The sequence below is a fragment of the Anser brachyrhynchus genome, assembly GCF_964034855.1.
Source record: "Anser brachyrhynchus genome assembly, chromosome: 3".
Classification (NCBI taxonomy): Eukaryota; Metazoa; Chordata; class Aves; order Anseriformes; family Anatidae; genus Anser; species Anser brachyrhynchus.
This window is the reverse complement of record NC_137696.1, coordinates 126,357,713-126,382,785: the sequence shown is the minus strand read 5'-3', so window position 1 is coordinate 126,382,785 and position 25,073 is coordinate 126,357,713. Positions and strand designations below refer to the sequence as shown.

Sequence of the window (25,073 nt, the reverse complement as noted above, 5' to 3'; positions counted from 1 at the left end):
CAGCAGTGTAGTAAAGACACTGGTGCTACCTGTATTAACTTTCTGAGCTTTCAGCAACAGGACATAATGAACAGCAAGAATGAAACACTAAACTCATATATACCCACGGGAACAATGCACACTGCCTCAAATACTGGCACACAAGTTTTGCACATGACCTGATATCCAGGTCCACATGGAACTTCTTCATCCTATCTTAGCCTGCACACCACAGTAAAGGAAGTTATGAAGGACTGCACAGTTCATCTAGCTTACCTGACAGTAGGAAATACTAGGGACAGGAAAACAAGAACCAGTCAACATAGCAACCACGGTATGCACAGACTTATATACAGGAGATTTGCCTCAGGGATGAGACAAAAAAGAACCTACGGATCTCAGAAGTCACTGAAACAGTGGCGTAACACAAAACATGGTCCAGCAGCTGAGTTTGCAGAAAAGTCAGTAATACATCAAGCACGGGACAACAACTAGACAAGCACAAGGCCATTTCCTTCTCAGTGGAGGTCACTGATGGTCAGCAGAGCTCAAACATCATCTTTCAGACACCCCAGAAATTATCACTGGATTTTAGAATCCGCAGGAAAGAAGTACAATCTTCGAGGAAAAGGGCGAAGATATTCAAGCAGAGACCAGTCCTCTTTCTTCTGTTATCTCTTTCTTCCTTTCAATACCAGGCTTTGTTCCAAGTCTTCTATATCAAGAAATGAAGCAGCATTCAGCAAAAGCTGTACCACAATTAAATATACCTCACAAGGGGCCTGCAGAAGTGGAAGACTAAGCAGATGTGAATATGCTAGACATCTTCTCTCATAACTATTACAGACACACACGTATACATACCTTAAAGGGAACCTGCTTGCTCCCACATTCAAAATATGATACGGATCCATTCAACAGCATTAAATAGGTTACTTACTACCTGTTACAATGAATTGCCTCATTATTATATGCATTTCTCATCACCTTGAAGCTGTACAGCAACAAGCACCCTTGAAAAATATCACATGGCTTTTAAACGCAAGCGTTTAAATGCCGAAGGGGAAATTAATGCAACTTGATTAATCCCTCTCAGTTTCACAATAACAGCCACAAATTCTTAACCTTAGCAGACAAGTCTGACAAAAGCATCTTTTTCAGAAAAAAACTGACTTTTGATGTCAACCAAGTATTAAAACGTCTTGGCTTGTGCCAAGACCCAGTCAATCACATAGTGATTTCCTACCCAGAAAACAGATAGAAAGAAATCTATCAATAGATCTGTCAAAATCTAAATCTAAAATCTATTTAAATCTATCAATCAATCTGTCAATATGTATCTATTAAGTGACAAACTATAGAACCATTCACAGACTTGGATGGTCAAGTCCCTCCGCATAAGATGGGCTTGCCAAGTTCAACACCAATACCAAGCTGAAAATTCTGAAAAGTAAGATTCTGCTGCAGCAGAGCACAAGTCTTCCTGCAGTTATATCTGGAGTACTTTTCTGTTTGATCTGTGTAATTCTCAGGGATGGTAAGCACCAAGTCTAAGCTCCTACCAACATTTCAAGTTTAATACCTATCAGTATCAGGAGTCTAAAAATGTACTTCAAGTACATTGCCACAATCCATCTCTATAATATTATTCCCAGGAGGCATAGTCTAAATGCAGCAGATAATTCTGAAAATACTTGGAGAACCTAAGAAAAATAAATTATTTATGCATGCTGACTGAAAGAGAAAAATGTAGTGTCACACAGGGACAGCAGAAAAAGAGGGTTTTGTCAGGCTGAAAAGGCAAAAGGAACCAAGGCAAGCACAAGCTTGGAGAGCCAGGGCCTGAAGAATCTATCAGTCTCAGTCTCCCCCTCCTGTGATTCCACTAACTCCAAGTTGTGGGTACTGTATGTCTCTCTCCCATGAGACAGTAATCGCCTGTTAAAAGCTTATCTTCAACCACTTGCAAAGGCTAAAGCTTCACCTTTCGATGTGTCTGGAGAGCAACCACGAGCATGGTTACAATTGCAGGAAGGGATTCAACTCAGATAGGAGAGCAATGAAATTTGCAACACACCTGGAGACCAATGCATGCAACATATACGCACAGCAGCAGCATGAGAAAGCAGATTGTCATTTGTCCCCACAGCACTTAAGGACAGTAGAAATACCTGAAAACGCTGACATTAGTCACAGCTCTTCTCTTGTATCTTCCTGTATTTCCAACAGGAAAATAAGTACCCTATGGGAGGAGCCATATCAGCACACACCCCCTCCCCACCAACCATCTCTAACAGCAATTTCACCCTTAAGGTATGGGTGAAGAACCGACTCAACAGTAGAGCTCAAAGGGCTGTAGTGAACAGGGCTACGTCTGACCGGCAGCAGATGGCCATCGGCAGCGCTCCCCCAGGCTCACTTCCAGGGTTGGTTCTGTTCAACGTTTTTATCAACGGTCTGGATGCGGGAGCGGAGTGCATCCTCAGCACATTTGCTGATGACACTACACTGGGAGGTGCAGCTGACTCCCTGGAGGGACAAGAGGCCTTGCAGAGGGATCTAGACAAACTGGAGCATTGGGCAATCAGCAACCACACGAAGTTCAACAATGGTGAATGCCAGGCGCTGCAGCTGGGATGAAGTAATGCTGGACATAGGTACAGACTGGGAGACAAGTAGCTGGAGAGCAGCTCAGCAGAAAGGGATTTGGGGATGCTGGTGACAGCAGGCTCAACGTGAGCTAGCAGGGCACCCTGGCAGCCAAAAGGATAAACACATTTTGGGGTGCATTAAACAAAGCATAGCTAGCCAGTCCAAAGAGGTGATTCTCCCACTGTATTTAGCATTGGTGCAGCCTCACCTCAAGTATTGTATGCAGTTCTGGGCTCCACAATATAAAAAGTATGTTAAGGTACTTGAAAGCATCCAGAGGAGGGCAACAAAGCTGGTTTTACCAGCTAGGCTGGAAGGCATGTCCTACAAGGAGAGGCTGAGGACACTTGGGTTGTCTAGTCTGGAGAAGAGAATGCTGAGAGGCAACCTCACTACTCTCTGCAACTGCCTGAGGAGGGGAAGTGCACAGGGATGTGCCGGCCTCTGCTCCCTGAGAAGAGATGACAAGACAAGAGGGAATGGCACAAAGCTGTGCCACGTGAAGTTCAGACTGCACATTAGGAAAAAATTCTTTACCACGAGGATGGTCAAACACTGGAACAGGCTTACAAGGGAGGAGGTCGATGCCCCACGCCCGTCAGCGTTCAAGAGGCATTTGGATAACGTCCTTATTAACATGCTTTAACTTTTGGTTAGTCTAGAAGTGGTCAGGCAGTTGGACTGGATGACCTTTGAAGACCCCTTCCAACTGAACTAGTCTTTCTATTTTAAGGTATAACAAAGCTTAACCACATCACTATTCATTAAATTTTCCTGAAGAAAGAGAACTTTGGGGAAGATAAGCATTCTCTATGTAGTTAAAATAGCATCTTAGAGATTACACAGTAATGTTTAATTTTAAAAGACTACTCCAAACTTTCACAGCAATTACACATTTCATGCTACAGAAGTTCTCTGTCTCTAGGAAAAATTACAATCAATTAACACAACCATTTTCTACACTTGGCATTAAAGCAGATTTGAAGTTACACTAGTTGACACAGTTTAGAGTAGGCTACTGTACCTAAAACACGCCTGAATAACCACACGACCCTGCTAACCTGACCGCACCAACAACAAACGCTGTCCTACAGCACCGCCTTGCCGGTTTGCTCAGGACCCGCAGTGAGCTCGGTGTGCCAGCCGAGACACGGCGCACCAGGGAGCCTGGACGCGGGGTAAGGCCGTCACCTCCCGCGGGATTCGATCACTGCAGCGGCACAAAGACGGAACGAGTGACGAGAGGCCTGGGAAGACGGCCAGCGCAGAAGAGGGAGTGCTCTAACAGCTTAGGTTCGACTGCCCTGCCAGAGGGACGTTCCTGCCGGGACCGCGCCCACCCGATCCCGATCCCGATCCCGATCGGGCGGAGCCGCCCCGAGGCAGACCCGCGGGAAGCCGCCAGGTACGGGCGCTGCGGCCGGGGCCGGGAGCAGCCTATGGGAGCAGCCTATGGGAGCAGCCTATGGGAGCAGCCTATGGGAGCAGCCTATGGGAGCAGCCTATGGGAGCAGCCTATGGGAGCAGCCTATGGGAGCAGCCTATGGGAGCAGCCTATGGGAGCAGCCTATGGGAGCACGCGGCGGTGAGGTAATGCCCTCGCTCCGCGCGCCATTGGCTGGGGGCGGTGTCGGTCCGGGCAGAGCCGCACGGCTCCCTCAGGGCCCGGCCCGGCCCGGCCTGGCCCGGCAGCCCGCAGCGCTCCCCTCGGACCTCCGGGCACGGCCGCACCGCGAGGGCCCGTCCCGCTCCGGCTGGTGGGGGGGTTGGGACCGCATAAAGAGAGCTTCCTCTGAGAGGAGAAACATTTCTAACGAAGTTTCAGAGTGTAACAGAAGTGAAACAAGCGAACAGAAACACTCCGCCACTGAGCACCTTTTCTGTCGGCCTGTGACTGGTTTGTTCGGAAGCCTCTCCTGGGGCGCACACAAGGTGCAAAAGCGATCAGGAATACATTGATTCTACTGGAATCTGCTAACGTGAAGTAAATAGCCTGAGCGCTCGCACCCTCGCTGTTCACTTGAGACCCTAGTGACAGCCTGTTCCCTCAGACTTGCAGTGCTCCTGCCCATACAGCCCATACGCCGTGTCATCTGTGTTCCAGGAAGATGATTACAAAGAGTCTCTATCTATTAAAACAAAATAAATAGATAAGCAAGGTTAACATTTCCAAATATGCAACTCAAACTGAGGAGTAAAGAACTTAAAATCTGGAAAATACCAGACCACATGTTGTGCATAAAATCCGTCTCTGCAGTCACACGTGCTGTTTTCTCTCCATATTACCATATTGCTTCAAAAGTGGCTGCTTAATTCAGCACCTAAAGAAGATATTGTCGATATAAAGAATCAGGATTGCGTCACTGGTGGGAGGGGAGGTGACAACATTCCTTTTTCATGGAGTAACTCCTCCTCACTGCCAAAGAGACGGTGAATAAGAGCTTGTCTGCACGGGTACACTGACCGGAATAACCAGCGCTGACTGAGCGATCACGTTATCAGCGCTTTACAAGGACGCTACTCTGGTACAAGAGATGTTTTACTCTGGTACACTAGGATGCTCAGAAAGCGAAGGTATTATTCCAGAATAAGTTTCATGCTGGAACATCTGCAGTGGAAGTTTACTCCAGGGCACACAGCTCAGTCCAAAAGCCGAAGACAGCAGGGGGGAGATGTCATGCGTTTGAAGTAAACAAATCACACTCTACAAGCCCAGATCTAATCAAGCCACAAATTTACATGTGAAATTAAGAGACAAAACACAATTTAATTGCATGATCACTAGCAGAATATGTTTTTCATGCACGCATTTGAGACATAAGGCCCACCTGAAGGCAACCACTGAGTGCAACAAACAGGCTCATAAATGTTTAGCATTTCCTGCAGGAAGACAGTACAGCCCTGACTGATGAAAGGCTGAGAAGAAGAGATCCTGAGTTTACCCCAGATCTGTCATCAATTAATTTTGTGGCCTTCAACAGTTAATCTACTGTCCTTTCTTTATCTGTGAGGTGGAGCAAAGCTCATACATCTGACGTACAAGAATGGTCTGCATTCAAACCAACCAGTCACCTTCGTTCCCAAGATAGAAGTCAGTAATTTAGTCATGCCAAAGTTTTAAGGAACTTCTTGAGTGTGAGCCTTTATTTCTCTGTAGATGGGGAAACTGAAATCCAAAGAAAATACTAAACCTACGAAAACTTTCTTTTTATGTAGGACAGTATGGAAAATACTAGGAAACTAATGTTTCTACATCAAAATAATCTGTTTTAAAATATACTGAAAAGACCACATAAACTGAACATTAGCTTTATAAGGGCTAGAGCACCTCTCCTGTGAAGAGAAGCTGAGGGAGTAGGGGTTGTCCAGGCTACAGAAGAGAAGGCTCGAGAGAGACCTTATAATGACTTTCCAATACCTAAAGGGGACCTACAGGGAAAATGGGTAGGGACCCTTTGTCACGGAGTATAGTGATAAGAAAAGGGGTAATGGTTTTAAACTAAAAAGAGGGGAGATTTAGAGCAGAAAACAGGAATAAATTCTTTGCTACAGAGGTGGTGAGACACTGGAACAGGCTGCCCAGAGAAGCTGTGGATGCCCCATTCCTGGAAGTGTTCAAGTCCAGTGTGTTCGGCGCTTTGGGCAACCTGCTATAATGAAAGTTGTCCCTGGCCATATCAGGTGGGATTAGAACTGGATGATCTTTAAGGTCCCTTCCAACCTAAACTATAATAGGATTCTGCAGTTCATTCCCCAAGCCTTTCCTGTGCATTGATTCAGCACAGATTGTTCAAAAAAAGAAAAAAAAAAAAAAAGACATTTCTAGCCATAGTTTCAGGTTATCATAAGGAATATATTCTGGAGAACAGAATTAAAGCCTTACACAGACATCCCTCCCCCCCATCCAAGTTTTACAGCTTCACCAAAAATGGCACGTTGTTATTACACCTTGCTAGGAATTAGCTTATGTTAATGAAAACAGAACAGCTTTTAAGCAAAAATAGGTAAAGAAATGGAGGAAATCCTTGACCTTATTTTGACCTCCAAATTTACATCAAAACAAATGACTCTTTCACCACCGCCAAAGTTTGTACTGCCCTGCATTTTTACCTGTTAACGTTAGACGCTTCTATGCTCATCCTGACTTGTTTAAGAAAGACTACATTAGCACCTGAATTCAGACTTTCTCAGCTACAGCTTGCTTCACTGAAGCAACGTAAAGTAGAAACCAATTTCTGAAGACAGCCTTCAATAAGACAAACAGAACACAGTAAGGACTGGAAAAAAAAAGGGAGCTCCAAAACAGGAAGATCCAATCTACTCATGCCATTGTACAGGACAATTCCAATACGTGCACCGAGAAGTGAAGGCAAATCGGACAAGCCAAGATACAAGTCTGCATGAACTGGTTGTGCTTTATCTTAATTGAAGACTCTAAAGCAAACCAAAGCCAACGTGTAACTCAAAAGCAGGCGAGATTGCACAACTGGAAGCAGGTACCATTCACTTCACACTCCCTACTGAACGCCAAGCACTGTCCAGTCAATGCTCTTCATTATCCCCAGAACAAAAGAGCTGGGAAACAAGACACACGTATAAACGCTAGAAATAACCCTCCGACGACACAGCAGCAACAGCTGGCCCTGACGCCACCTGTTCAGAAGAGCTTTCAAGGCTACAAACGTACAGGGAGAAAAGCAGGCAGCGCTCAACCCCCGATGTTCCAGAGCCCGATGAACTGTGACAGCCCATCGTCGCCAGGGCTCGGGCAGGCCCGGGGACAGCCGGCAGGGCAGGACCGGGCCCCGCGCTGGTGCCGTGCCCGCAGCTCCCAGGACTCCCCTCGCACACCCAGAGGCCCAGCCCCGAGAACCGGCCTCCGACACTGACCTCCTCGCGCCGCTTCTGCCAGCGGCCGCACGGGGACTCCTCGAGGATCTCGGACTCGTCCTCGCTTTCCTCCTCCTCCTCCTCCTCCGGGGGCGCCGCGGAAGCCACCGGCGCAGACACCGAGGTCATTCCCGGGCCGGACGACGCGGGCTCCGGCTTTGAGTCGGAGCCGCCGCTCGGCACCTGCTTGGACTCGCCCTCCGACATGCCGCAGCCGCACACCCTGCGGGAGGGACGCGCCGTCAGCCGGGCCGAGGCGGCCGCGGCACCGGGCAGGGCCGCGCTAGGCCGGGCCGGCCGGGCCAGGACAGGCCCGGCGGGTCGGACCGGGCCGCGCCCGCCGGCCCTGTCAGCCAGGGCCGCGCCCCGAGCCTGCCGGAAGCACCGGGCCCGAGACGGCTGCGGCCCGAGGCGGGCGCGGCGCGGGCAGGCGGGCGCGGGGCGCTCACTTACCGGGCTCGCCCGGCGCCTCCCGGTCCCCAGGCGCGTCACTCCGCCGCCGACGGGCCGCCGCCAACGGCCGCGCTGCGTAACGCGCCGTCGGGGGCGGGGCCGCTTTCCCGCCGGCCAATGAGAACCCGGAAGTGCGCCCCCCGCCTCCGCAGATTGGTCGGTGGGCGGGGCTCGGAGTACCACAGCGCGATAGGGGGCGCCCGCGCGCGCACCGCAGGAGGGGCCGGGGGCGAGATGCGGTGCGGGGGGAGGGGGCGGTTCGGCCCGCCCTGCGGCCAATGAGAGCCCGGGAGCTAGCTGCCAGCCCGCGCGGATTGGCCGGTGGGCGAGGCTCGGGGCTATATAAGGCGCGGGAGGGGCGGCGAATGGCTGCTCTCGGTGCGTGGGGGTGGCCTCGTGTCCCGCTCCCCGCACGCTCACGCGGGGCCTGCCAGCGCCTCAGGCGGGCGGTGCTGCTGCTGCCGCCGCCGCCGCCGTCCCGCCTCGGTGCCGTCGGTTCCCAGCTCCCCACCCTTCGTTCCCCCGCCGCGATGAGCGGGCATGGGGAGCGCTGGCCCTGCGGCCGCTCCCCGCGGCGCGGGGAGGAGGGAGCTGCGGAGCGGCCCGCGGCCGGGCCCCGGTCGGGGTCACAGCGGGAGGTCCCGGGGACGGCTCCGCACGCCGGTGGCGAGCGGCGGCCGCGCGCCGAGTGGGCGGGTCCCAAGGCCGCCGAGGCTCGTCTCTATGGTGCGCGCTTCCGGCCGCCGTGGCTCGGCCGCGCGGGCTGAGCGCCGCTCCCCCCACCCCCCGCGGCGACTCTATCGCCCGCGCTTCCGGCCGCGCTACTTCCGCCCGGCGGCTCGCAGCGGGGAGGTTCTGCCGCCCGCGCTGCCTCGCCGCCCGCGCTGGGCCGCCCGCGCCCCCGCCGCTGCCCGGCCCGGCCCGGCCCGCCCCGGCCGCCTCCGCGCCCCTCGCCGCAGCCCCTCCGCGCTCGGCCGCCGCGCCGGGGGCCGGGTCCGCTGGCGGAGGCCGCCGCGGCGCCATGGGCGCCTACCTGTCGCAGCCCAACACGGTGAAGAGCTCCGGGGACGGGGCCGGGCTTGGGCCGCGCCCGCTGCACTTCGGGTTCAGCGCCATGCAGGGCTGGCGCGTCTCCATGGAGGTGAGCGCGGCGGGGGCGGGGGCTGGGGCTGCCCGGCCCGGTGGTGCCACGGCCGCCGCCCGGCCGAGCCCCGCGCGCTTCCCTTGTGGCGCCTCGCGCGGGGAGCGGCTGCGGAAACCGGCCCGCCGTGCGGGAGCGGCTGGGAGTTGTTGCGGGGGCCTCCCCGCGCTGGGAGCTGGCGCGTAGGGCCGGACGGACCCAGGGAGTAGGGGGCTGGGGCTGAAAAGCGGAGGGAAAGGACGGTGGAGCGCCTGGGGTGAGTCAGTAAGTGAAAGCAAACGTCCTCGGGCAAAGATGTCTGCTCTTCTTCCCAAGCAGAAACGAAGTTTCATTCTCTCTGGTTTTTTTATTATTTTATAGGCAAAACGATTGAAGGAGTTCTTGTGGCTGCTGTAAGTTAGCAATAGCTGCTCCTGGCTTTGCCAGCCTATCACTGGTACTTGTTATGGGACAAATGAATTATCACAAGATAAACGTCTGGCTGTAGGAGCCAGGTGCTTGTCCATGCTCCTCCCAATGATGGAGTCTGTTGGAACTACTTGGTAAAGCTGCTTGTACAAGAGTAACGCAGATCTGCCGGGATTACTTCTCTGCCTTGCCTGCAGTTACTAGTTCTTTGAATTTGACACCCTCTGAATACCATTAATGTGCTGGTTTATTTTCCCTTCCAGGCAGCTAGCAAAGAAGGGAAATAAGACGAGGACCAGTACTGGTCCCTGCAGCCCCAAGGGTACATCTCCTCTAAATACAGTAAAGCAACCTTCTTGTTAAATACGTTTTCACGAGTCTTGCTTTCAGATAATTCACTGCTTGTGAAATGTTACGACAGTCTTACTGGTGCAAAATAGTGACCAGTTTTTTTCTTGTTGTGTGCAGCAGAGCTTTAAGAAACTGTGAGCTATAGTTTCTAGGGTAGAAGAGGCAGGGAAATTGTTGCTCGTGCTTTTAAGATAAACTTAGAGGATATTTGTGCTCTGTTGAATGTGACTAATGTTGCTCCACTGTGGTGACCTCTGCATGGGTGAAATGGTGGCACAGAGACGTTACTGGAACACTGAGATGTGTGCAGTGTAATCTCCGCAAGGCGATTAGTTCATGGGTAAGAAGCTGAATGCAGGCTGCGTTCTGGCGTGCTTGGTGCATGGAGGTTTGGATGAGGGGAACTCAGAGCTGCAGCTAATTACAGCACTGGTGGTGGGCTACAGTAGTCCTTCCACAGGAGAGAAGTGGGCTCATAATTTCACTTATTTGAGGTCTGTTCTTGCTGTCACTGACCTGTGTGGAAATTGGATGAGGCCCAGAGCTTGCAGCTGTGTTTTTTGCACTAACCAACATCTTTGGCATATCTCCATGCTGACAAAAGCAATGCTGAGGACATTGGTGTAGACATGGTTTAGTTGCATTTTAACAAGGGATGAGGAGATGGTAGGAGTGCTTGTGTTGCAAGCTGAACCTGCTGCAAATTGCTTCTAAGTTCGTGGTGGGATGAAAAACTCATTGTGTTTACATACAGCCGAGCAGAATTGGACAGTTCTTTTGTGTTTTCTTGCATTCCAGTACTATGAGTTTTCTGTCTCTTGTTTTGGTTTGTTTTCTATTACTTTTTTCATGTTTAATTTTACTTTTACTCTTTCACAAGGCTTGGAAAAAGCTCTGAGCAAATGTATGTTTTGTTAACACTTAAGATTTTAGGTATAGTTTTTGCTAGTGAAGCTAGACAAAGCATGCAGAAGTAGTAGGAGGAACCAGACGTTTTTAGACAGTGAAAAATGATGTAAGTGTTGTCTGTTGCCTTTAACTTACATTTTAGGAGCCTCTAAGTGAGTATGTAAGTTAACTTACATTATTTGTAATAAGAATCCATTCTTAGCCCAGAGAGTTTGCTTTGTGAATAAGGAAATGGTTTTGGCTGGTGAGAAACACAAAGGATATGAACACCACCAACAACAACAAAACAGTAGTCTCAGGTACTATGGGTGAATAAGAAAAGGGAAACAGATGAGGACAGCTTTCCAGTACAGAGAGGAGTGGTTTGGGATAAAGTGAAGGGGACAGGAGGGAGACGCTTTTTAGGCAGATGGACTGGGTTCCTCTGAGCTCTTTGGTGCTGTTCTAACTCTAAGGTTGGATAGCAGAAGGCTGATATTGACGGGGTTGCTGGCACCTAGGCTTTGCGAGCTCTCTTGCTCATTCTGAAGAGTAAGAGATCATGGTTACTTGGAGGACAGTCGGCTGCAGATAGCTTAACAGGCCTTGAAGGGGAGGTGGAGACTCAGCTGACAGCTGCTGCTTGTGCTGGCGGCACACAATGGTCTGTGTGGTCAGTTGGATGCTCTCGGATCTGGCCTTAGTATTGAAAATGCCAGAAACTTGCGTGCGGTCAGGCGTCCAGAGCCGTTAGTGGCTCATGGCAGTGCTCAGGGTAGTGTAGAGACAGTTCTGTGTGCAGTATGGGAACTGAACTGTCTCTTGCTGACATGTGCTGGCCTTGTTTGTTTGCCTCCTTGACAGTAGTGCCCTGGTTCAGGATCAGGATGTGTTTCAGTGAGTGTCATACAGATGGAGCAGAAAGACCATCTTTGCCAGTATTGGGTTTCCTCCCCAGCAGCATTTGTGCTTCTTGCTTTAATTAAGCTACTGTTTAGTCACCAGGGACTTATCCCAGTTAATTTGTTGTGGTTTTGCTATCTCTCTAGCTTCTGTAAATGCTGTGAAAAGTGAGCATAAAAATGCTGTGGTTGTATTATTTTCATTCACTGTGTCCAGTGAACTCTGGTTAAATTTCCTACATTATAATTCAGAGTCTTGTTGTTGTTTTGAACTGAGATTATAACTTGCCTGTTTCATTAGAGTGTCATGAATTTCATTGCACCAAGTGCTGCATAAACCCAGAAACTCTCTTTTTCCATTTTTATTACCGCTTAATAGAAACTGCAGGGGAATGGGGTTCTCTTACAAGATTGTGGGATCCTAGAGGCCAAGGACTTTATAAATCACAATTATTTATCTAAGGAGTCTACGATAAAGTAGGAAAGCTCATCAGTTGCTTGACTGTGCAGCAATCAAGTGTGGCTGTATGTGCATATATAGAATACTTGGTTATGGCTGACAGTGTGGCACACCCAAACCTTAGAGCCAGCTGACTCAAAGTACAGTGTGTTGTTTTGGGGCAGCCTGCAGCACACTGAACTTTAAGGTGATGAACCACAGCAAGGAGACTAGATGGCATTGTTTAAACAATTGCATGATTGATCTTTAACAAAAGCACTTGGTGTGCAGTCAGGCTGTAAGTTGATAGGTTAGGGCTTGAACCTTAGAAAATTAGAAAGCATTAGGAAATCAGTTGGGAGGGGGAGTTTGAGGGAGAGGTTCAGTCCATTCATCAGTTCTAGGCTTTCCACTAGAATTACCAAGTTTGGTTTGCTTACTCAGGGTGAAAGAGCCCAGGTGCCTAGCTGTAAAATCTGGGCAGCGCCTCCTTCGAAGTCACTGTTCTGGTGAGAGTTTGTGGAGAGAGAGGCCAGTCTGTGCATATACCTTGTGTGCTGTTGTGCATCTTTGTAGTTTGGGAGCATGTACAGAGAAAGGCTGGTTGGAGTTTGATATTTATGCCCCCAGAACTCCTGGGACACACCTTTCCTTCAGTTTTCCCACGGACAGTCTCACGGTTTCTGGACAGTTGGCAGAACAGAGATGCCTGTCTTACCTTAGGGAGTGATACCTGGGTCGGTACTCGGTTTGAGTGCTGTTGGTTGATCAGTTGCGTGTCCTCTGCTGCACTGTTTAAAAGATGCTTGACAGAGGTCTGGCTCTTCACCTCACTCCTCAAGTAACTGTGCCTGAGGCCAGCAGTGCCTTTCTGGAGTATCCCACGTGACGAGCAATAGAAAGGAGCCGTTGTCCCCAAGAGGAGGTTTTCTAGCCCAGTTGTTTGTTCTTGTTGGATGCAGTAATCCTGTGCATAGCAAGGCTGCCTTTCGTTGGCCTGCTGGGATAGACAACTGTTATCATTCATGACTGTATTCACCAGGACAAGCAGAGGCAAAGCTGATGGTTGTGTTGAAGACGTGAGGTCAGGAGGTTCTGTATGTGACATTCTGGCTTCACCGATGCATCAGAGTGCCTTTTCAGTTTGCAAGGAACGTGTTTGGCAAGAGCAGGAGAAGACAAAATGTCTGTGGGAATGGCTAGATGCTGTAGGTGACCCAGAGTCAACATTTGCCTGCATGGGGGAAGTTGTCAAACTATAGGTACTAGTGTTAGTTATGCTATTAGACAGCCCTTGGTTTAGATACCAGTTTATATAATGGAGCACAGAGCTCACTGCTGTACATTCTTTAAGGACTGTGAGCTACTACGTTAACACAGGCCTTCCAGGTACCATAAGCAGAGGGATTTGATTCTGGCTTGAATTTGATTTTGGAAATATCTAGAGTTGTGTCAAGGAACTAAAGCAGTTTATGATACGATCTCATGGTGACAAGGCTGGGCTACTGCTCTCGCACAGAGAGCAACATAATATTAAAGATCTGTGCTGCTTCTTTGAAGCTAAGTGCTCACCAGGTAAGTTTTTGAGATTATGAGAGGAGGCTTTCTGACTGTTCTTGTTCTCCCTCCAGTGCTCATAGCCTCCATACTCCTTTCTCCCACTTCTGTATGAGGGTCTATTGCAATCCTTGTCATTCCTGACTTTTGCTCTCTCTTTCAGGATGCACACAACTGCATACCTGAGCTGGACAGTGAAACAGCCATGTTCTCAGTCTACGATGGACACGGAGGTAACTGCGTTCCCTGTTCTCTCCAGAGTTCTTTGCTGTGGCTCTTTCTAGGCTGTTCAGTAAAAGCAGCTTCGGTCAGGGCAGCTGGAGCAAGCATCTATTTATCACTATAAATTCTGCTCCTTCTTGGAAAGTATTTTCTTTGGTAGATAGATATCATTGACTAAGGATCTGAAGGTTTCTTAGGATTTCTAGAAGGAAGGTCATGGGTTGGTACAAAATTGCAATGAGATTTGCATTCCATCTTCTAAAACTCTAGAACGCCTGTTTATTTTCTTGATAGGTAAGTTAGGATAATCACAGAAGAGTGGCCTTAAGAAAGACTATTTCAGATTGGACCAGAGGTCTGACAATAGTCAGTATGCTCTGATGGTTGTCAGTACTGGTTGCTCAAGGAAAGAGTAAAAACAGAGTAGGCAGATCCCTTCCCTAGCATATCCAGCTTCCATTCCCCACTTAGGGGATCCTCGAGCTAGGGATTATAGCCATACAATCTTGAAGGCATTCCTGAGTCTTTTTGATTAACTCTTTGTGAGTTTGTCTAATGGCATTTTAAACTAGGTTTATATGTTTGGTGGTTATTTCCACAGGATGTTTTATATACAAGTTAATTATTTTTTGTTTGAAAAAATATTTTGATCTCTCTGCTGTCTGATAATTTCACTGCAATATCACCAACTTACATTATGAGAAATTAGTAAATAATCGCTCTGTTACCACTTACCACTTTTATAATTTTGGACTGTGTCCTTTCTTTTAATAAGAAGAGTTATATAGTTATATATATATATAAAATATATATTTATATATAAAATAAGGGACGTTAAAGATCCTCTGTTTCCAACCCAGTGCCATGGGCAGGGACACATTCCCTGTATCAGGTTACTCGAAGACTCATCCAGCCTGGCCTTAAACACTTCAAGGGATGGGGCATCCACAGTTTCTCTGGGCAAACTTTTTCAGGGCCTTACCATACTCAGAGCAAACTTTTTTTCCTTATACCTACACTAAATCTACCGTCTTACAGTTTAAAACCGTTACCTCTTGTCCTATCGCTACACTGCCTGATAAGAGTCCCTCCCCAGGTTTCTTGTCGGCTCCCTTTAGGTAGTGGAAAGTCACTATAAGGTCTCTCTGGAGCCTTCTCTTCTTCAGGCTGAACAACTCCAGCTCCTTCAGCCTGTCTTCATAGGAGAGGTGCTCTAGCCCACTGATTATCTTTGTGGCCTTTCTCTGTAATTGCTCCAATAGGTCTTTATAGTGTTGGGAGTCCTGCAGGTCCAGGTCTTTATAGTGTTGGGAGTCCTGCAGTTGAATGCGCTGTTCCAGGTAGGGTCTCATGAGCAGAGTAGAAGGGGAGAATCACCTCCCTTGACCTGCTGTCCATGCTTCTTTTGATGCGGCCCAGGGTACAGTTGGCTTTCTGGGCTCCAAGTGCACATCGCCAGCTCACGTCAAGCTTTTCATCCACCAAAACCACGTCCTTCTCCTCAGAGCTTCTCTCAATCCACTCATCGCCCTGCCTGTATTCATGGTTGGGATTGCTCTAACCCAGGCACAGGACCTCGCATTTGGCCTTGTTGAACCTCATGAAGTTTTCATAGGCCCACCTCAAGCCTGTCCAGGTGCCTCTGGATGGCATCCCTTTCCTCCAGTGTGTTGACTGCACAGCTTGGTGTCATTAGAAAACTTGCTGAGGGTGCAGTCGATCCTGCTGTCCATGTCACCAACAAAGATGTTAAATAGTGCCGGTCCCGGTACTGACCCCCGAGGAACACCACTTGTTACTGATCTCCACCTGGACCTTGAGCTGTTGACCACAACTCTTTGAGTGCGACCATCCAGCCAATTCCTTACCCACCGAGTGTTCCATCCATCAAGTCCATGTCTCTCCAATTTAGAGACAAGGATGTTGTGTGGGATAATGTCAAATGCTTTGCATGAGTCCAAGTAAATGTATCAGTTGCTTTTCCCTTATCTGCCAATGCTGTGACCCCATCATAGAAGGCCACCAAGTTTTTCAGGAACAATTTGCCCTTAGTGAAGCCCTGTTGGCTGTCACCAGTCTGTTCTCAGTTCTGTGTGCCTTAGCATAGTTTCCAGGAGGATCTGCTTGATCCATGAATTATTATTATTATTGATGTCTTTGTCAAGTGAGGAATTTCATCTGCCAATGTCACACAAAAGCACAAGAGCCTGCCGTAAAATTTTGCAGATGACTTTAGTTTAGGTCATCCTGAATGATTGATCCATCACTTCTCACTTGACCCTCTCTTCCAGATAATTCATATAGATGTAAAAGAACATAAATCCTCAAGGAACTCTACTAGTAGTCATCCTCCATTCTGAAAACTGTTTGCTTCTGTCAAATATTACCTGTTTTCCCATCGCAACTTAGTATATAAAACATTTGACTTACTTGAAAACATTTTGAAAATCTGTATGCAGTAAGCTAACTAAATGACCTATTTCTTCCTGCTCTTCGTATCTTTGAAAAAAATGGACCAGTTTGTGACATCCTCTGCCGGTTGTTTATTTCTGCCCATTCAACCAAATGTATGTATGTATCTGCTAATTCTGTTTCTTACAATTTCTGCTGTTTGTAGGGCTTGGATACCAGATGTGCTGGTCTGTAGTCTTGCAAACCCAGTTTTTTCCACTCCCCGAAGCTTTTTAGTTGTTGGTATCATATGTATGCCTCTCATTTCTCTGATATTGGAGTGAAATTAAGCAAAAGGTTACCTACCCCAGTTCTTGACTTCTTACTTTCATATCCGATTTCCTTTAGAAACAAGTTATCTAATTCTGCCAATTTGTAAATAAGAATTTAAGACTTATTTGTAGTAGTAGTCCTTATTAGAAAGATTGGTCTGAGTAGGTAGCTGACAAAACTAATAGTTCTTCAAAAGGTACAGTCTCTGACGTATTTAGATTGAATGTTTTGAAATTTTCTTCTTGAACTTCATCCTAGAGCATGCAGAGAACTATGTGGAGTACCTGCTGATGTCCCCAGGATTATCCTCCAGAGCATCTGAATGATGGATTGGTTCTGAAAGGCAGAGAAGGACAAAGGAGAAAGAATATAGGGATTTAGCAACTATTAAACATGTTATTTCTTATAGAAATTCAGAAACTGTTTGTAAGCATCTAACAGATAAGTAACAGCTAGCAAAAATTGGTCAAGAACAAATAATATCAAGCAGTGTATTTTTGTGTAACATCAGTGTGTTAGACCTTCCTGTTATCTTAGAAAATCTATTTAATTTGTTGGGTATTAAAAGACTTTTGATGCTCTTGTGACATTCCTGTTAGTGTACAATATGAAGTAATGTGCTCTTGTTTTTTTTAATACAACAGAAAAGATTTGAGGTAGATGTTAGGGAAAGCCGTTAATTAGGATAGCAAAGCACTGGCATAGATTTCTAACTTGTGTTTTAGATTTCTGGTGATTGAATTTCAATATTTTTCCTAGGCAAGCCTTATCAGGAAGGATGCAGATATAGTATCCTATACTGAACTGGACTTTGAAGATCAACATTTGCCTATTCCTACTTTTGTATGATTTGATTGATGCATTCTTTAGTTTGAAACAATTCCTCAGGTTTGTCCCATATAAAAGAAGGTTTTAGGGTGGGAAACTCTCTAACCTTTCTTAGCTGTTAATGGAAAGAATAAATTTAATTTTGCTTTTATACCTTGTTTTCCTGTTATGAACAAGACTTACACTGTTTGAAAGTTGTAGCTGGCTTTCACATTGTAATAGGCTGTTTCACTTTCCTTTTTAGTTGCCCTGGCATCTTCCCTCCCAAACCCTGGAAAATGATATATAGGTACTCTGCACCACAAGCATGGTGTTTCTGGTCAGTCTCTGTTGCTACCTACACATGCTTTATCCTTTTAGCTGTTTGTTTTAATTTCCTTTTAATAAGCATTTTCATTTACACATAGCTCCCCACTTTGGAGCTCAACACTATCATAATGAGGTCTCCTTATTTTTTGCCCCAACAGCGTGTTTAAGTAGAATATAGCAAGTCCCATTGTAAATTTCTTCCAGTTAGCATGCAGTGTGGTGGAACTCTTACAGAATCACAGAATTGTAGGGATTGGAAGGGACCTTGTGAGATCATCGGGTCCAACCCCACTGCCAAAGCGGTCCCCTAGAGCAAGTTGCACAGGTAGGCGTCCAGATGGGTCTTGAATATCTCCAGAGAAGGAGACTCCACAACCTCCTCACCCTTTTTTTTTTTTTGTCGTCTTCCCTTCTGATCTAAGACAGAAGCATTCTCTATGCACTGTCATTTTCTCAGGATGGGAGTTAATATTCTGGTCTTAAATTTTTCTTTTCCTGTTTTGGCAGGGTATTCCAATTCATAGGGATTCTGTGGTATTCGTTGGTAGCTAGTTTACTTGTTATTTGACTCTAAGCTTTATTTTATATTCAAATTAAGTGTATGTGTCTAAATACAGATCAGATCTTAAAGGGAGATCTACTTTCAGCTTTGTGAAGATGAGATAGGATGGGTTTGTGCATGTAGATGCACTGAAAAAGATTTAATCTAGGAACCTTTATCTCTGGAGGCCTTTGTCTTACCTAGGTTTCTAGGTGTTGGCCTCAAGGCTGCTGCCTGTTTTTGTCTTTACGTGTCCTATTCAAGCCTGTGCTCCCAGGGGTGGAGAAATTATACTGCAGAAAGATTCCAGCTGGGTCTTAGGTACTCTGGAACCACCTTTTCCTGAAATGCCAAGATAAATGGATTTTGTTCCATACTTTATCTGAATGAGACTCCTGCTTTTAAAACTGCATCAGATGTAGTTTTTGGCAGTGGCATATATCTGTGCAGAAATATGCTCGGAGACCTGAACTCTCTAATGTACGTGCTCACCTTTCTGCTTGATCTTTCAGACAGCCTGAAAACTCCATATGCTCTTTGGCAATCAAAAGCACTCTCTAATTCTTTACAAACATAAAAGTATGCTCTCTGGAGAACCCTCTAAATATTTACTTTATTATTGAATTAAGTTCTACAGATTCTATAGCTTACTTGATACTCCTGAAGGCTTTCCTACTGCATCTGTATCACATTAAGCAGGAAATGCAGCTGATGCTTTGGCATTACTTAGCTGGATGCTTCTCTGCTAGAAAACATTAATAACATGATTCATGGAGGCTTTGAGATTTTGACATTGGTTTAATACTGGAGACATGGAAGATGTGATCCTGAAATCATTGTTGGTTTATATATGAATAATTATATACTCTAAAGGTTCAGCCCCTGAAGGCTTTTGAAGTCCATGCCAGGTGAATGCACTCTACATGAGTGAATATCAAGCTGTGCTTTTGTACCTCTGCTTCTCCTCTGTTCCGTTTCTTGAAAATTATATTTGGTGAGATTTTCTTTTCTCTGCTATCTGAAAACCATCAGTGCCAGGACTCCTATGCAGTTTAAAATGCACCTTGGAGTATGTAGAACTTCTTCTGCAAGTTGCAAGCGATAGGTTCCATTCCTTCCTCTGGGCTGATAGCCCTGTGGTCTTGCCTACCATGGTTAATGGAAGAGCCTGCATGGCAGTTCCTCTCACGTTGTTTTGTTTTCTGTGTGCATACATCTTTTGGAAAATTTATTCTGTCTTACGGTTCAGCTTTGTGCTTCAAAGAGCTCTTCCCAACTTACATTTTGCTGGAAATGCTGTCTAAAATGCTTGTTACAGGTGAGGGCAACCAGCACCATTTGCTGTAGGTGTGCCTAGGCAACTACACAGCCTGAGCACTTCATTGCCAACAGATGATTCTGAGGCTTTTAGTTGCTTCCAATGCCCAGGTGAGCATGAGTGGTTTGGGGAATATTTTTATCCTAATGGATTGTCTGTTGCTTCTCTATATAGCCATAATAAGAGTGTACACTTCTGTGTATAACACAGAAATTGAAGAAGTGAGGGGATTTTTAATTTTGAGACAGTACTGCAGTAGGTGAGACACCATTGAAGACGAGTGGCATGTGGCTGTAAGAGGAGTAGGGAAGTCTTCTGCTTCGCAGTCTTTGCGGTCCGATCAAGGAGTCAGTGTTACTCAGTTGCAACTGGTGTGGCTTTAGTAGCTGTTCTCCTCCCTGTTCCAGTACCACAGGCAAGGAATATTATGAAGTTGAATCCTTTGGTTCCTAGTAAAACTAGCAGGGAAAGATAATGATAAAAAGCACCAAGCAGGACTGAGGTATCTAAATTGGCTTTCTTACCTGGCTCTTCAACCCCACTGCTGCTGCCCTCACCCTGGGCCTCAGTTTTCAGAGGGAAGATGCTTGTTACATAATGAGGATGAGATCTTGTTAAAATGTGGTGAGTGGGCTGATTTTTGGCATGTGTGAGCAAATCTGGGAGTATGTTACCTGATGAACTGAAAGGAGACGTTATTATCCAGCGGGGTAATTATACTGACTGCACCTCAACAAAACTGTAGAACGGTTCCTCTTTTGCCACTGCTGGCCCTGGTACTTAGTGCCCACTCAGTGTGCCAGTTGGGATCAGGCTTCTCCCTTGTATTCTCACAAAGGCTTTTTCAGTGAGAAAAACCTGATGGGTTTCTTGCTGTGACAGGTCCAGAAGTGCTGAGACAGAATATTTTAGTACGTCTGTCCGCATGTAGAAGATGAATTCCTTGAGCCAGTTCCGTTTCTCTGGCAGTGTTGGCAGCACTGTGTGTTGAGGTAGTTACTGATTCAGCTTATAAAACCCATTAGACCTCACCGGGACTGCTGTGCAAGCAACTAGGTCTCTGGTCTGTGTGCTGGGCTGGGAGCTGCCTCCTGTGCACCAAAGGGACACAGAGCTATTAGATTTGAGGACTCATTGTGATGAATCATCTTCTGCAGCCAGAGGACTCCAAAGGAGAATCTTGTTTTTCTAGAAATTTTGCTTAAAACAGTGTAAGTGAGCACTTTTGTGCCTTTTGTATAAGGGAGATGGGTACCACCACTACCAGCTCCGCTCACAGCAGGTGGCCTGGTTTGCAGGCAAACTGCGATCAATGAAGAGAGAAGATGGCCTTGCAAAGGTTCCTGTGCAAAGCCTTACTAGTTTGCAGGAAAATGTCGTGACATCCTGTGCTGGAGCTACAGGGGAAGCACCAAAAGTTTCTCATTTTCAGTGGCACCTACAAGTTCTCCCAACAGTAACTTGTTTTTTGGTGGCCAGACAAATCAGAGACTTTCAGATCACTGCTTAGTCTGTGTCCCTATTTCAAATAAATGGCTTGTTTATATGTCAGAGCTTTTTGTATTGAGACTGGATTCCTGCTTCTGTGGTGACAGAGCAAGATATTTCTCTATTATATTGTTTTTATAGTGCTGCCAAGCATGTGGAGACCATTTTCCTATAGGCTGTCCACCATTCCATGCCTTACTTGCCTACAGAGACAGTATGAAAGTACTAAATCCAAGACTGTAAAGCTGTTGATGTCTTTCTCAGATCAAGCAGCCTGTTGCTGTGAAGAACATCCCTTGCCCCTACCTTTGACATGAAGATCGCAGTGTTCAGTCATCTTTTCCATCTGGTGGGTGATCAGGGGTCTGTGCTGGTATTATTAGATCTGTCAGCTGCTTCCAGTAGCACAGACTGCAGGGTGCTGTAGGCTCATCTGCAGACCCTACTGGGCAGAGACAGAGCTGCCCTTCAGTCACTCTCTTCTCCATTTCTGATCTAAGCAGGTGGCTTTGGCAATGCTCTTCTGTCAGAACAGTTGCCTGGTACGAGTAATGCAGGCTTTTACCCACACCGTTCCTGTTTAGCATTTGTATAATGCCATCGGGAAAACCTCTGAAGACCTTCAGGGTCTCTTTTTAATATGTTGGAGAGTGGCTTGGTGACTACATCAGCCAATTCCCTCAGGACCCTGGGATGCATGTCACCAGGGCCCATAGACATGTTCAGATGCATCAGGAGGTCCCAAACCTGCTCTTTGCTTACAATGGGAGGGACTCTGCTCCCTCAGCCCCCACCTAGAGGTCTGGGGACTCGAGAGATGTGGGAAGCCTGACCACTAGTGAAGACCAAGGCAAAGAAGTTGAGTACCTCTGCCTTCTCCTCATCTGCTGTTACCAGTTCTCTGTCTTCATTTGTCAGAGGTGATCTGCTCTCCTTAGACTTTCTTGTGTGGTCAATGTACTTGTAGAACCCCTTCTCGTTATTCTTTGCATCCCTCACCGAGTTTAGCTCTGTCAGTGCCTTGGCTTTCCTGATCCCATCCCTGCATGTCCAGACAGCATTTCCGTACTCTTCCCAGGGCACATGGCCCTGTTCCCACTGTCTGTGCGTTTCCTTCTTTTGCCTAGGTTTGACCAACAGGTCCTTGTTCAGCCATGATGGTTTCCTACCTTCCCTGCTTGATTTATTACATATGGGAATAGAGAGCTCTTGCATTACAAGGAAAATTTTCTTAAAGAGTTGCCAGCTCTGATTAGATCCTGTGTCCCTAAGGACATTGTCCCATAGGATCTCATTCACTAATTCTTTGAATGGCTGGAAGTTGGCTCTTCTGAAGTTCAGAGTCCTGACTTTGCTCTTAGCCAGGCCCATATCCCTTGAGATCACAAACTCAACCAGGGCATAGTCACTGCAACGCAGGCTTCCTCTAATCTTAACTTTAATGAGCTCTTCCGTATTGGTGAGCACCAAATCCAATAACACTTCTGTGGTTGGTTTGTCTAATACCTGGACCAGGAAGTTGTCCTCAGTGGACTCTAGAAGTCTCATGGATTGCTTACTGCTTGCCATGTGGCTTTCCCAGCAAACATCCAGGTTGAAATCCCCCTGGAGGATGAGAGCCTGTGAGTGTGATGCTTCTTGTAGTTGGCCATCATGCAGATGAAGTTGGAAGTGAAACAAATCTTACAAGGAGTGGTTGAAGGAACTGGGGTTATTTAGCGTAGACAGGAGGCTCAGGGGAGACCTTATCACTCTCTGCAACTACCTCAGAGGAGGTTGTAGCAGAGTGGGGGTCTCTTCTCCCAAGCAGCAAGTGATAGGACAAGAGGAAATGGCCTGAAGTTGCAGCAGGAGATGTTTAGGTTAGATATTAAGGGAAAAAAAATGAAATTCATTGAAAGGGTTGTGAGGCGTTGGAGCAGACTGCCCAGGAAATAGTTGAGTCATCATCCCTGGATGTATTCAAAAGATGTGTAGATGAGGTGCTTAGGTTTAGTGGTAGACTTGGCAGTGCTAGGTTAGTGGTTGGACTTGATGATCTTAGATGTCTTTTCCAACCTAAATGGTTCTAAGATCCTATGGAGGAGATTGTAGCTGCTCCTTGTGATGACTGGCAATCGCGTCAGTAGCCCACTTGGATGGAGCTTCTAATTTTTGACAAGATATTCATGCAGTTTTCATGGGTTTTCTCAGTCTGCTGAGGTACGCACAATGCATCACCTTGCTTACTGGTCAAACCTCTTCATAGGAGTGCGTATGTATAATTTCTAGGTCTAGGCCAAGATGCCAGCCAAGTACTGGAACTCACTTGCCCATGGCACAAGTCCTGCGTTCTCACAGTTGTCTTCAGGCCAGGCTTTTCAGCTCACTCCCTATAGCATGATCAAGAAGCTGTTGGTGTTCTCTGCAAGTGAATGGTTGAGGCTGGAAGGGAGCTCTCAAGGTCAGCTGGTTCAGTCCCCCCAGTCAAGCAGGGCTCCAGCACCTGCCCAGCCCAGCAGTGCTGCTCCAGGCTGGGCCCGGGGCCTCTGGGCCCGGCCCTGGGCACCGCCGAGCAGAGCCCGGCTCCGGCCTCTCCGCACCTCCCTGCGGGTCCTGACGGCCATGGGGGAGCTCCCCCGGAGCCTCCTCTGCTCCAGGCCGAGCAGCCCCAGCTCTCGCAGCCTCTCCTCACAGCACGGGGGCTCCGGGCCCGGCAGCACCCTGGGGGCCCCGGCCTGGGCTCTCCCTGCTCGGCCCACGTGTCCTCTCTGTGCTAAGGGGGGCCCACGACTGGACACCATACTCAAAGTGCAGCCTCACTGATGCTGACTAGAGGGGAAGGATCCCTTCTCTTGACCTACCGGCAATGTTTTGCCTACTGCAGCCAAGAATGATGTTAGCCTTAGCAGTGAGGGCACGTTGTTTTCTCACGGTCAACTTAGGTATCCACCAGGACTCCTACCTGGCTGCAACCTAGAGTTGCTTTCCATCTGGGTGGCCCCTAGCATTTTCTGGTGCCTGAGGTTGATCCTTCCCAGGTGCAGGACTTTGCACTTCTCTATGTTGAACTTCATGACATTTTTGTCAGCCTACCTCTCCAGCCTGTCAGCGTCCCTCTGGACAGCAGCACAGCCCTCTGGTGATCCCTCTGTTCCCCTCAGTTCTGCGTCATCTACAAGTTTACTGAAGGTGCGCTCTACCCTGTGGTCCAGATCATTAATGAAGATGTTAAGCAGAACTGGACCCAGTGCTGACCCCTGGGATAGTCTGCTCGTTACTGTCCTCCAGATTTGGGGCTACAGTTTTACGGTCTGCTAGATGAGCTAGTTTACACTCTAAATAAAAGCAGCGTTAATATAAGGATGTGTGGAGCATGTCCCTGACCCCTTGTTTCAGGACCATCTCATAGAGCATTCAGATCTGCTGGGTGGCTGTCTGCCATTGTCCAAGACCATGCAAATGTTTTCCCCAATGGCCATATTACCTCTCTGAGAAGCCTCTGCTCACTCCCTGCAGGTTATCACTTGATATGGAAGACCTGTCACTGCAATTACTCATTACTGCCTATTACTGCCTCCATCACTCTCTCATAGAAACTGTTTCATTTTGTCTCTTAAATAAAAACGTTATGGTATCATCTGTAATAGACCTTAATGACTGCGTATAAACATGGTACAGTGTGATTCTTTGTTCAGTTTGTCTCATGGCCAGTAGTTTTCAGTTTACCTATTGAGCATGTGGTGTATTGAAAATTTAACTTTTTAAGTGAAGTGCTGTCTTATATACCTATATGCAAGTTATATACCTTACGTAAATCATGCTTAGTTCTATCAACCAAAATCATAGTATCTTTATGAGCAGATGTTGAGTTGGATCGATGACATCTGCTTTCAATAAGTCTGTGTCAGTGGACATTGGTTGGCAATGGACTGACAATCTTTATTTCTCTGCCAGATCTGTTGTCAGGTCACCTTGGTTTTTCCTTTTAAGTTCTTATTAAA

The 25,073-nt window shown here is 47.3% G+C and overlaps 2 protein-coding genes across 2 annotated transcripts in view; one reads left to right on the top strand and one right to left on the bottom strand.

Moving 5' to 3' along the window:
* The window catches only part of NRBP1 (nuclear receptor binding protein 1), a 41,512-nt gene extending 33,380 nt beyond the window's left edge, over positions 1 to 8,132 (bottom strand). The window contains exons 1-2 of the mRNA XM_080585287.1: positions 7,975 to 8,132; positions 7,522 to 7,744 (exon numbers count right to left, since the gene is read on the bottom strand). Coding sequence (XP_080441413.1) covers positions 7,522 to 7,728 — 207 coding nt within the window. The 5' untranslated portion in view covers positions 7,729 to 7,744; positions 7,975 to 8,132. The remainder of the gene's footprint in view (positions 1 to 7,521; positions 7,745 to 7,974) is intronic.
* Positions 8,133 to 8,874: 742 nt separating this feature from the next.
* PPM1G (protein phosphatase, Mg2+/Mn2+ dependent 1G) overlaps positions 8,875 to 25,073 on the top strand; it is a 28,169-nt gene continuing 11,970 nt past the window's right edge. Inside the window, exons 1-2 of the mRNA XM_080585285.1 lie at positions 8,875 to 9,115; positions 13,824 to 13,893. Coding sequence (XP_080441411.1) covers positions 8,996 to 9,115; positions 13,824 to 13,893 — 190 coding nt within the window. The 5' untranslated portion in view covers positions 8,875 to 8,995. The remainder of the gene's footprint in view (positions 9,116 to 13,823; positions 13,894 to 25,073) is intronic.